This window comes from Magallana gigas, chromosome 9 (assembly GCF_963853765.1).
Source record: "Magallana gigas chromosome 9, xbMagGiga1.1, whole genome shotgun sequence".
NCBI classification, from domain to species: domain Eukaryota; kingdom Metazoa; phylum Mollusca; class Bivalvia; order Ostreida; family Ostreidae; genus Magallana; species Magallana gigas.
Genome location: NC_088861.1, coordinates 20787437 through 20799827, shown reverse-complemented (window position 1 = coordinate 20799827; position 12391 = coordinate 20787437). Strand labels below are relative to the sequence as shown.

The following is a 12391-nucleotide window of genomic DNA, read 5'->3' as shown; positions in this document are numbered from 1 at the left end:
AAATTTGAATGGGCTGGGTTAAAATGATGGGTCTACATGCGCGAAGGGCATGTGCTGAAAAAAAATTGTCGTGAAGACTGCAAACAGTTAGTAAAAACCTTATAAGTATTTTATCATACCAAAGCTTTATTTGTTCTCGTTACTTTGAGAAATCTACAATATATTTAAAGCACAATAGTCCAATCCACACTTTTCAAAAGTTGTTCTCCTTTGCAGGGTAAACCCAAAGGTCAAAAGGGAAAAAAACCAAAATTCCCCTTCTTTATAAAATCAAATATTTGGCGTACTGTGATGAAATCGCTTTGGATTTGATTTATTCATTCAATATGTGGTGGCAACCCACTTATTTAATGAGTCATTCTGGGGCAATCAAAATACATAGTATTATTGAAAACAGGTTTTTAATGTCAACTGATATAGATACAAACATATAGATACAAACATATAGATACAAAATATAGATACAAACTTCTATACTACAAAGGCTACTGTGATAAATCTATGGGTTTTCCCCCAAAAGATGACGGCCAAGAGACACAGCATTTGTAAAGTGTGGATTGAGATCACAGCTACGATTTCAACAAAATTATCCATGTAGGAAACTCATGACCAGTTGTGCGAGTAAGCGTTAAGTTTTCGACAACAATATTTATCATACATGTAATATGCTACTTTCAGATGACGCCACCGTCTAACAGTACTTTCAGCACTTTGATTTTTTATTAATACACCAATGAATCTTGGTATTAGCTCTAAAACTATTTAAAATACTATTGAAAATAAAATCATAGTGATTTTGATCCCCTGTTGACTGATTAAGATGGTATAGCCCCTTTTAAAACTGGTGTTTTAGCTTGTGTTGTTTTAGGTGACATGCCACCTACAGCCACCATTATAGCTATTATCACGTCAGGTGAAATTAGTTTTGAATAATTATAAAACGATCTTTATTATTTTTAAACAGACCAGCAATTATTCTTGTGTTTAATTTTTAAGTATTAAACAAAAATTGCTGTTCTGTTATCCCACTAGATCGCTTTTAGACGCCATGTTTTTTAATAGTTTTCTGTAAACAGAGTTATCTTTCTTGAAGTTTGTAACTTTCTATTTTGGGCGCCATTATTTTTTTAAACACTCATTACAACTTGATTATAGCTCAAAAACTATTTTAAATGCTACTGAAAATAAAATGTCAGTGATTTTATCTCCTACTGACCGATTAGGGTTGGTTATTAGCCTCTTACAGTCAGTGTTGGCTTGTATTGTCTTAAGTGTACAGTTATACCTACAGCTATTATCACCTAAGGCGTAAATAATTGCCTGCTTAAATAAAAGATCTTATCAAATAAACCTTGTTTATATTTTTAAGAAATACAGTTGAAACTTTCAATGCATTTATTAATGTGTTTATCTTTTTAGTTATTAAAATATAAACATGTCAAGTATAGTGATTGCAAGTCAAAAGTTGGAAGCAAAATGGCACCCAAAAACGAAGCCCGGGCCTCCCCCCCCCCCCCCCCCCCCCCCCCCCCCCCCGAAACAACACACATCAAAAATTCAAATGACCTCGCATTATTACAAATCTGGGGTAGTTAGACCTCTTACACATTGTTTTTCATCTCATAAAAAAATCAGCTCCTGTCTCGAGCGGAAACGCCCCAAATTCAAAGGAAAATTCGGGAATTATTTTGCCTCAGCCATGTTTTGACGTGAACCTTCAGTGAAATACTGTAGTGACACCTGCATAAACACATGCTCCATCTAAGCCATGGCTCAGATAATGGCCCCCTTGGGACAATGAATTCAGCCACACTTGTCTTTGATGTTCTTATTTATATAAGCTCCTAAGAATTTATCATTGATAAACAACAATTTTGCATTGTCAGTTGATAGAATACTTATAAAAAATAAATTTAGTTAAGACTTAAAATTAAGACAAAAACCTCCATCTGGATGTAGTTATATAAATATATTTTAGAGTGTTTTAATACTATTAATTAATTAATAAAATCTGTAAGGATTACCTCCCTTACTTTTCAACATCAGTGTACAATATATAGAGTAAGGAAAATGAAAACTGTCATTAAATCATTAAATCTTGTCTGATCTTGAAAAAATTGCAGGTGCACATCTTCAGATGGTGATCAACATATGTACAAATTTTCATACTGTTCCATGCAGTAGTAGAAAATTCTATAGGGGGGACAAAGTTGCGTCTACAGACAGACGGACGGACAGACAGGCTGACAGGGTGAAACCAATACACCCCTTCTAAACTTCATTTGTGGGGGTATAACTAACCCTGGGTTTACTTTTGGGGTTAACTCTGGGTTTACTTTTTGAAAATGTGGGTCCACTCACGGTTTACTTTGGGTTTACTTTGAAATTGCTTTTGGGGTCAACTGTACGCACTGAAATGTGAATCAGACCCATCTTTTATTTCATCATCCTACTGCCTGTAAATCCAGCCCCTTGTGTATTCAGAATACACAGTTAGCATCTGCTTTTAGGGGTGTACTTCTGATCAGGTTTTACTTTCTGTGTCCACTCTGGGATTACTTTAGGTCCACTCTAGTAAACCAAAAGTAATCCCAGAAAGTAAACCCAGGGTTTAGTTGGGGTTTACTTTCTGTTAGGCAGGGCTCTACATTAACTTTTTTTCCTACTTGTCCATTCGGACAAGTGACCAAGACATTTACTTGTCCGAACTTGAACTTCACTTGTCTGAAATTTTTTTTCAATATTAAAGATCAAATATTGTCAACTTGAAAACTACAGTTCTGTATTACTAAAATAAAGTCATTTATTGATTATTCTTGCTATAATTAATAACCTGACTTATCAAATGGAAACTTCAAATGTCTTTCATAAACGTATTTGTTCCATATTACATTAAACATGATTTGTCAGCTGTAGCTTTGTCATGGCAAATTACAAGACATATTTTAAATTTAGCATCAGGTTTTAAAAAACATGTAACTGTTATATTGATTTCTCAGCTGTTTTTTAAACTAAACATGGAAAGCCATCATCGTCTTATAATCTATGATGAATGAAACCTAAAATAAATTACATATCTTTCCATAATCCTTTATCTTTGCTACCTTTTCTTCCTTTCTTTTTCTTAACATGAGTGTTTGGTACTTTGTAAGAACTAAGATCCACACCTTTACAGTTCAATATTGAAAGTTGTTTGAAATTAGTGAACTTCAATCCCGATCAAGAGTAACTCAATTGCATTGCAATTTGATGTTGGGATCGAAATTCAAAATAACTAATCGATAAACTTATGAGACTACAAATAAACTTATCACAAAATTTTCTTTCCTTTTTTAAATGTTGGAGACTTCTTTACATAAAAATGCACTTGTCCAGTCGGACAAGTGGCCAGCAATATTCACTTGTCCGTATATTTTTTTAACTGGTACCGGACAAGTGTTAATGTCGAGCCCTGTTAGGTTGGGTCTAATAGTTACTGTATGGTCATTTCCAATTCCTGGGGGGTGGGGATGACCCCAGGGGTCAGATCTAATAAACCCCATATATTGCCTATAACAAACAGTCAATATATGATTCTGAAAACATTTTGTAATTATCTCTATCTGTTTTAAAGTTATAAACCTTTACAATAGAGTCTACAATTTTCCCCATAAGGTTCAATGTTAGACCCCACACCCTTTTGACCCCCCAGAAATGTGGTTGGCCAACCCCAAATGAGAAACAAACATTACAAAGCTCACAAACGAGGCATCAACTTTATGACACCACCTTTATCATATCATATGAAAATCAAAGCTAATGATCTTGGATATTCATAGATACTGTTTTGACACAATATTGTACATGTATATCATATGTTAAAAAATTGTATGATAATCATATGTTTATTTCATACAGTATTACGAGGGTTGTCCCAAAATACCGTAGACTGAGCTCATAACTTCAAAACTATTCATCGCAAATACACTAAACTTTATCGGTCACTTGGTAGTGCTATTGTTGATTAATATCTCAAATTACAGCTGTGTACTAATTTTTAGTACCTTAGTGCTGCACCCGGCGGCGAAATGTACGACATAAAAAATTACATCCACGTCTTTGTTGAATTAGCACGTGATTGAAATATAATCAAAGTATTTGTGGGTTAATAACATTTTACTAAGGTTTTCAGCAGGGTTGTCTCTAAGACCCGGGAGGCGGGGAATTTCCCCACCAAAAGTGACGTAATTTCCCGGCTATTATTGCATTTCAAACACAATCTAGCTATAAGCTAGACCTCCAGATCCCCTATTACTTTTTTATTTCTCCCTTCTACTTCAATTTTTAGTGACAACCCTGTTTTCAGTGTAATTTTAAAATGTGATTGGATAAAAGAGAAAATTATTAGAATGCTAAAAAGGTCTAATTGTTGTCATTAATCAGTAAACAAAATTAATGTTGGTATACATAGAATTGTCCTTTTTAGGCCTTTAACCCGAAAGTAATTCAAAGGACACAGGACATTACTAAATGCCCTGAGTGAGTTTATTGATGTGGAAACTGAAATTTCTTAGTTTCACCTATATTACAAAAGTATTCAATAAAAAATTTAAATGTATGTAGATATTGATTGTTTTTTAAAAATTTAGTCATGTATTTCTTACACGATGGATTTATTCATTAAAAAATATATTATGTAAATGTTGATTTGTAGATGGTGTGATTCAAGTTCTTTTCTTATGAGCTTGAGTAAAAATTCTTCAGGATTCACTAAGGGGGTTAGCAAATCCATGATTTGCAAACCCCTATTGGGTGCATGCCTGATATGTCTCTGGTAAGTAAATCCAGGATTTACCTCCCCCTCCCACCCCTCTTAACACAAGTTGAATTTAGTTCCAGTCTGTCCTTTCAATCATTCAGTTAAAGAGATCTTCAATTTCTAGGGACTACATTACACTTGTGGCAAAGGCCTTGGAAAATTTGCTATTTTAAACTTATTAGTGTTTTATATGTAGCAGAAATAATACAATCGACTAAAATTAAGATGCTTTTTGATATCTGATTTATGGAATGTTAAAAAAAAAACTAAAAAATAAGTTAGACACAAAATAGGAAATTAGGACATTGCGGGACATATGTCCGCAACCTATGTCCCGGATTTCTTTTACACCGTCCTTTCAATTACATCTTAGGTAGCTAAACACAGTTTCGTATTAAAATCAAGGGCGTTTTTCTCCGGGAAAAAGCATGATGCCCAGATGGGTAGGAATTTTTCTACTATTTTTACGTGGTATACATGAAAATTAATGTTTTAAATTCTCTATTGCATAATGTAGAGGTTTATCTTTTGAATACATGAAAAAAAAGTATGTAGAAAAATTTTTAAAATTATTTTTTTCAGACTCTAAAATAAAGGGAGGTTACTCCAAAAACTATGGATTTTAAGCATACAGAATTTCATGAATTTTATTGCAGGTAATATAGCTCTTTAAAAAGCTGGTGAATGTACCCTGAAAATACTACATATAAAATGATGCCTAAGGACTTCCTCTTGAACAGGTTGAGACCAATCTGCCAAATGGGATATAATAGCCCGTTTGGGGTAGAATAGCCCTAATGGAATATAAATTGTAAAGTGCAAAAAAAAAAAAATTTTGATTTTGAAATTTTTGATATAAATCCGCATTAGAATAGATGAAATACAACAACTTTTGGTAACCAACTTTTTCTGTAGCTCTACTATTACGGAGATTGATCCCTCAGTATATCCAAAACTTCTTGGGGATCAATCTTACAAACTATAGACATATAGAAAAACTTCTTAACCAAAAGTTGTTGCATTTGATTCACATTAATGCGGATTTATATCAAAAATTTTTAAATAAAGATAAATTATTTTTTGCAATTTAAATTTATATACCATTTGGGCTATTCTATCCCAAACGGGCTATTATATCCCATTTGGGAGATTGGTCCAAACCTGTTGAAAATGCACAGAAATTAAAATGGCTGATTTATTTACATTCTGCTGTTGGGGGGAGGGGGGGGGCTAAAATGCATGGGTGTACTGCATTTAGAGTCATTCTTTTGCCCATTTTCCTCATGTTTAGAGTGCCAAATAAACTCTAACTCTATTGATATATAGAGATATATGTATCATGTTTTTACAATTTTATCAATTTTTACAAATTAATTAAGATAAGTTTTGCTTGTCCCTCATCTAAAAACGTCCTTATAATGTTACCTATAAAACCGTGTTTTGCACCCTTACCTCAGTGGTAAACCTACATCGATAGAGGACAACTCGTGAATTGGTTCCAACTGCAAGCAAGCATGAGCACCAATTATATGGACAAAACTCCAAAGTGTTGACTATGTCATGACATGGAATATAGTATGTTGCTGGTGTATATTGCTCCGTAATAACCATATCCAATGAGTCAACTGTTCAACAACAGTGTAAAATAGTGTGGCGCTTTTTCAGAAAGCCTTTTTTGTACCTCCAAGTCAGAAGAGCCAGGTTGGGGCAGGTCTATTCGGGTACGGGATGTTTTGCACCTAAACATGTTTAGCCCTGAGATGTTTCGCTCCTATTTCGCACTGAGATGGTTCGCACCGCGAAGTTTCGAAAGAAATTTATTTATAGATAAGTAGGTCAACAGGTCGCTGGATGTGACAAGTTGACAATTGACAGTTCCCAGTCGAAAGATACATGTACAAGTAGTCGAGTTGACAGATCGACAGTTGTAAAATAATTAAACTCTAGACCTTTCTGCCTGGAAATCAGCTATCCTATATACATGAACATGTTATTTATCTCATACGTGTGGTGTATATTACCCGTGTGATAAACCTTTGCTTTATCAAACGGGTGATGCTATTAATATCAAATACTTCTGGTCTGAACTTTTTGGACACAGCCCCTCGCTTCGGTATCAGGAGAAAACGTTAGGTTCCTAGGGTACGTTTTCTCCAAGAGATAACGTACCCAGGTACGTTTTATAAATAATAAACATAGAGTTAAATAGTCTTAATAAATAATTTACTGCATAAATATAGAAGACTATATGAATTTGATAGATATCTTAATCAAATAATAATTCTTATATATGTATCGGTTGAATATTTGAAGGATTTGGACATGTCAATTAGTTTTAAATACTACTTTAATGCATATTTTAATGAATAAATATAGAAGAATATACAAATTTTATAAATATCTTAAATTATATATCCCGTAAGGGTTTTCTTATATTTATCTAACGGACTTGGACATGATTTGAGCTCAAAATTTTCAACTAAATATTTCATAAATAATCTTTTAATGGTTGATAAATTCACCATGTTTGTTATAAGTATTCTGCTTTAAATATTAGTAATTTCAATGTAATAAGACCTCTGAGACTTTCAAAGTTGTATCAATTCAAGGGACCAATTGACGGCAGATTATATGTCAAAGAATTTATATGTAAATTTGGAATAACAGAAATGGGTATCTTCACATTGCGGAGATAGGAATGAGTTGAAAATAATTGATAATAGGTCGCATCTGACCTTAAATTAAACTTTAATGAAATTTTATACCGTTTGAAAAACATTTATCACCTTAATAAAGTTCATTGTAGTATGATTGTGGTTCATTGTGGTTTCATTGTGGTTCATTGCGGTTCATTGTGGTTCATTGCGGTTCACTGTGGTTAAAAGACGCGACGCGCCGCGGAAGTGGTATTATTCCGCCAAGCTTCAGTCGTTTTTTTTTTCAGTTGTACAAGCGAATTTTCTTTACTGTTTCACTATATTATCATAAAAAGTGTTGTCTTGTCAAACGCAGTGTCATATTTATTTATAATGATAATCAATACTTGCAACATATTATTGAACTGTTTTTTTGGTTACGTCATGTTAATCGAAGCGGCTTTCTAGGTCATCACACAAAAAATGTTTGGAGCAAAGTTATCGTCATAATTTGCAACAAATGAAAATATAAGAAATAAGGTATCATTTTTTTTGGTTATACTTTCATGTTAAATACTGAAATCTGATTGGTTAAGACGTAGTTAATAATATTTTCTATTACCCTCAGCGTTAGCAACGCACTAAGCAACGGGTAACATTAAAAAATGTTACATGCGCGAAAATAATGTGCGTACGGTTCGCCTTATAATTCACGTTATTCCTATATAAAAGCAGTAAAATTTTCTTAAAAATTAAGACATTCAGTATAACAAAATAAATAGTGCCTGTTTGGGAGGATAACAGTTGAAATTGACACCCTTCGAAAACCATTGTCAACCTCCGCTTCGCGGAGGTTGACAATGGTTTTCGAGGGGTGTCAATTTCAACTGTTACCCTCCCAAACAGGCACTATTTATATAATGTATATCGGAATATAATTTAATTCTGGCTGTAACGCGGCATTTGATTGGATAGAAAAATTTAGTTAAATTTGTATAACCTGGTTTGCATGTCACAATGCACCAACGGACTAATTCACTTGACGTTACGTTTGAATTTTGAACAGATTTATATCATTTTTAAAAGTAAAACGGACTCAATTTGTACAGCAAATTCCAGAAAATTAAATTATAAGGAATGAACTCAATATCTACCCAAGTTATACTCGTATAACCTGGGTTGGAGCAATTTACGCTTTTTTATAATCCACTTCGCGGATTATAAAGCGTAAATTGCCCCAACCCAGGTTATACGAGTATAACTTGGGTAGACATTGAGTTCATTTCTTAAATAAATACGGGTTGGTACGTGAACAAATCTTCCATAAAGTCCTTCGGGCTTTTCTTATCTCTTGAATATTTGAGATATGTTTGTTGATAAGTAAAAAATGAAGATCACCATCGACGAGTTACAGAAAGTCGGGCGGGGGGGGGGGGGGGGTTGTCCCTAAAATCTAATAAATCAAAGTTTATTCGAGACAAAATACAGGCATAATCTAAAACCTGGTTTGGTCCTATTGGCCTGGCCTCAATATTGGCATTGCCTCACTTTTTGCCTCAAATTTGGCTTGACCCTAAATTTTGGCCTGGTTCCACCGTCACCAAAATTTTTAAATCCCTCAACTCATTCCTCAACTCAAATCCTGTAAAGAAAAGTGCATAAATTTGAGGTCAAACCTCAGATTTGAGGCTGAGTATTGACTTGAGGAAAGTTGGTGACGGCGGGGCCAGGCCTCAAAATTGGCATGGCCTCAAATTTAGCCTCTACAAAAAATTTTGGCCCCAATTTTATTTTTATATTTTCTTTGCACATTTGATGATTTTATTGACTTTTGATGATTTATGTTCGATACATATTATGTTCAATACATATTAAACATCCCAGTAGATGGCTTGAGTGTCTTATAGTAACGGTTCTATTTAAAGAATAGTAACAAATTAACAATTAAAATTATAGTGCATTGTATATATTACTACAGGTATGACTGTATGAGTGATTGATTCTGATAAATTTTGATTTTAAATTCTAGTGCTTAAGAATGTGATGCTGTCCTGCCATTGTATAATCATGGCATTTTTTTCAATGTACTTAATAAATCAAACTGCTCTAAGCATCTGACAATATCAATATGTTTTGCTTTGTTCAAATTCTGATAAGGAAAATTCCCCTTAGGAGAAAAATTGTTTCCTAAATATGCAAACAACACATGCAAGAAACTCTAATCAAGAGGTGGTGATTTAAATGACCATTGCTGAATGAAATTATCGAAGGATGCAATGTTGCAGTCATTTAAGAAATACGTCATAGTATACAGACAGAGCAATTGCGATTATAGAAATATAATTGCAGTTCCTTCTTATGGACTTACAGTGGGAAAGAACAATGGATATGCACATATTCACATATGACATTAATCAAATTAAACCATGTGTAATGTTAAACGACCGGGCAGGCAATGAATCAGACCCCAATGCAGCAGATTAGCGACAGAAAAGGGTGATATATCGAATTTTTGATGGAGAGGGAAATTTGGGCTTGATTGCTGTTGACCGGTAATGTAAGCAAACTGGCAATTTAAAAGTGCATTACGATGTATTGTCATATCCATGAGATGTCTATTCCATGACTTGTCGTATCGATGAGCTGTCCATTCGGTGAGTTGTCGCATCGATGAATTTTTTCGATGAGTTGTCTTTCGCGGTATATTATCCATGTAAATATGATAATTAGTTAAAATTATGATGAAACCCAAGCTGTAAATTATTAGAGTGACATGTACACGTATAATTTTGATTCTTCAAAATGACGACTTATTCATGTATGCAAGCTCTGAATCTCACGATGTATTTAACAATAAAATTTAGTTAAATATTTGACTTCCTGTTAATATTTTCGAAAATCATTGATGTCAATTCATTGGGGGCGAGTTGTCTTGACTTAGGTCATCCTAATTTGGGGGCCGAGTTGTCTTGAGCTGGTTGCGAGTTGTTCAGCATATTTTGGAATGAACTTTCAAATGTGACCAAGGATATGTCTGTAAGTAACATAGCAAACTAGCCAGGTTTGTTTAGGTTAACATTAAGCTCTATGGGAAATGAATTGGTACTCTTTTCCCAGATAGCGGCACCGCATCACCGAGTTTTCGTAATGAGATCTGCCAAGGGTTTATGGGGAGCAGAGTGGACCGAAAACCATTGGTTAGCGAAGATGCGATTTTGATGAAATTTTACTTTTCAGTTTTTATTTTTTTTTTTTACAATGCTTTAAAACACATTTCTAAAGATCAAATTAAATTTGTGAATCAGTTGTTAAGTTATAAGGAAGATACATTGCTCACAATTATTTGTCATGTAAACAAGGCCCGTGCCCTGGTTTGATATACCAGTAAAAATCGTTTTCAAGCTGATTTGTAAGGCACGCCAAATTCACAAAAACGAGATAATCATACATGTAGTTTCACAGTCAATAAACTAGTTTAAACGGTTGTAAACTACAGTTTATGGACAGAATACTAAAGTTAACGACGTTAATCAATACTTCACATCTGTTGACCATAGTTAACGCGATCATGTGTTTCAGAAGTGTAAAACTACAATTAACACTCAACCAACCATTTACGATTGCAAAACATAGTTTATCAGATAAATATAGTTTACAATTGTGAAACTATAATTAACAACTCTTAACCATAGTTAACGAATGTAAATTATAGTTTACATATGTGAATCTATATTTATTAGCAAAATCTATCGTTAACGTTATTTGCAGACGGATAAACTTAGATTATCATTCGTTAACTTTAGTTTACAACCGTTAAATATAGTTTTACAGATGAAAACTAAACTAAACGGACCGTTAATCATAGTTTACGAATCGTTAACTATGGTTTACGAACCGTAAATATAAAAAAATGTAAACAAATGCTTCGTTAACAAAGCAAAGAATTGTTATCTTTGTAACTCCCTAAAAACTCAATGAATGGCACTCGAATTTTGGTTACCTACTAAATATGCCTTACTAAAGCATTGTAAACATTAGAATCGGAAAAATAGTTTTTGACCAAGATCGTGACCATGTCTCTTTAAAAACATTAAACAATTTGATTGGTCTCCCCATTTTAAACGATTGTTGTTTATCTGGCGTGAACTCTTCTGACGTTATATAACCTTACTCACTTCATTGATGAATACACTCGAATGAAAAATGTTGTCACGTAATATGTTAAATGATATTCTAATTAATATATTGACTGGCATATCACTTTATTTTACTAAGGCCTTCTTTAAGCTCAGGTGAGTTAAACAAGAGGCCCATGGGCCACATCGCTCACCTGAGGAACAATCAAATCAGCCTTAGGTGGAATAACACATCCTCACAAAATGGCTGACCTCTCATCGAAACGACATTTCATTTTATTAAAAAGATTTTATCGAAAGCAATATTTAACTTACTTCATAGCCGAGTGGTTAACGTGTCGGGCTTGTGATCCGTACATCCCGAGTTCAAATCCTGCAGGGTCTTTTGCAATTACTTATTGTATTGAATTCTATAGATATTAATTTTTTATCCCCAAACTGCAAATTTTTCGCTCATTCGACATTTGTACAGTTTGTTTTTTATCATATCTTTCCTATTTAAATAATTTACTGTTAATCCGAGTGATTTTTTCCAGGTGTGTTATTCACCTTAAAGTTGCTCACTACAACGTGAAATACTTTCTCAAATCAGCAGAAAATTACTTGATTATGGTAGATATCATAATGGATAAGAAGTATTTAAGTCTAATAAGCAAAAATATGTGCAATTTTGGATGAAAAATTACATTTTCAAAAATTTGATCCACTTTACATGAACCAGACTGATTCGAACTCACGATCTGCGGTTCAGAGGCCCAATACTTTAACACTGAGCTACGACGATATACAACCCAACTGAACGATATAAACAGCTTAACAAA

General features: G+C 33.6%; 1 protein-coding gene across 1 annotated transcript in view; it reads right to left on the bottom strand.

Moving 5' to 3' along the window:
- Positions 1–6487, bottom strand: part of LOC105330288 (nucleoporin Nup37) — a 41411-nt gene extending 34924 nt beyond the window's left edge. The window contains exon 1 of the mRNA XM_066070872.1: positions 6251–6487. Coding sequence (XP_065926944.1) covers positions 6251–6409 — 159 coding nt within the window. The 5' untranslated portion in view covers positions 6410–6487. The remainder of the gene's footprint in view (positions 1–6250) is intronic.
- Between the last annotated feature and the right edge of the window lie 5904 nt (positions 6488–12391).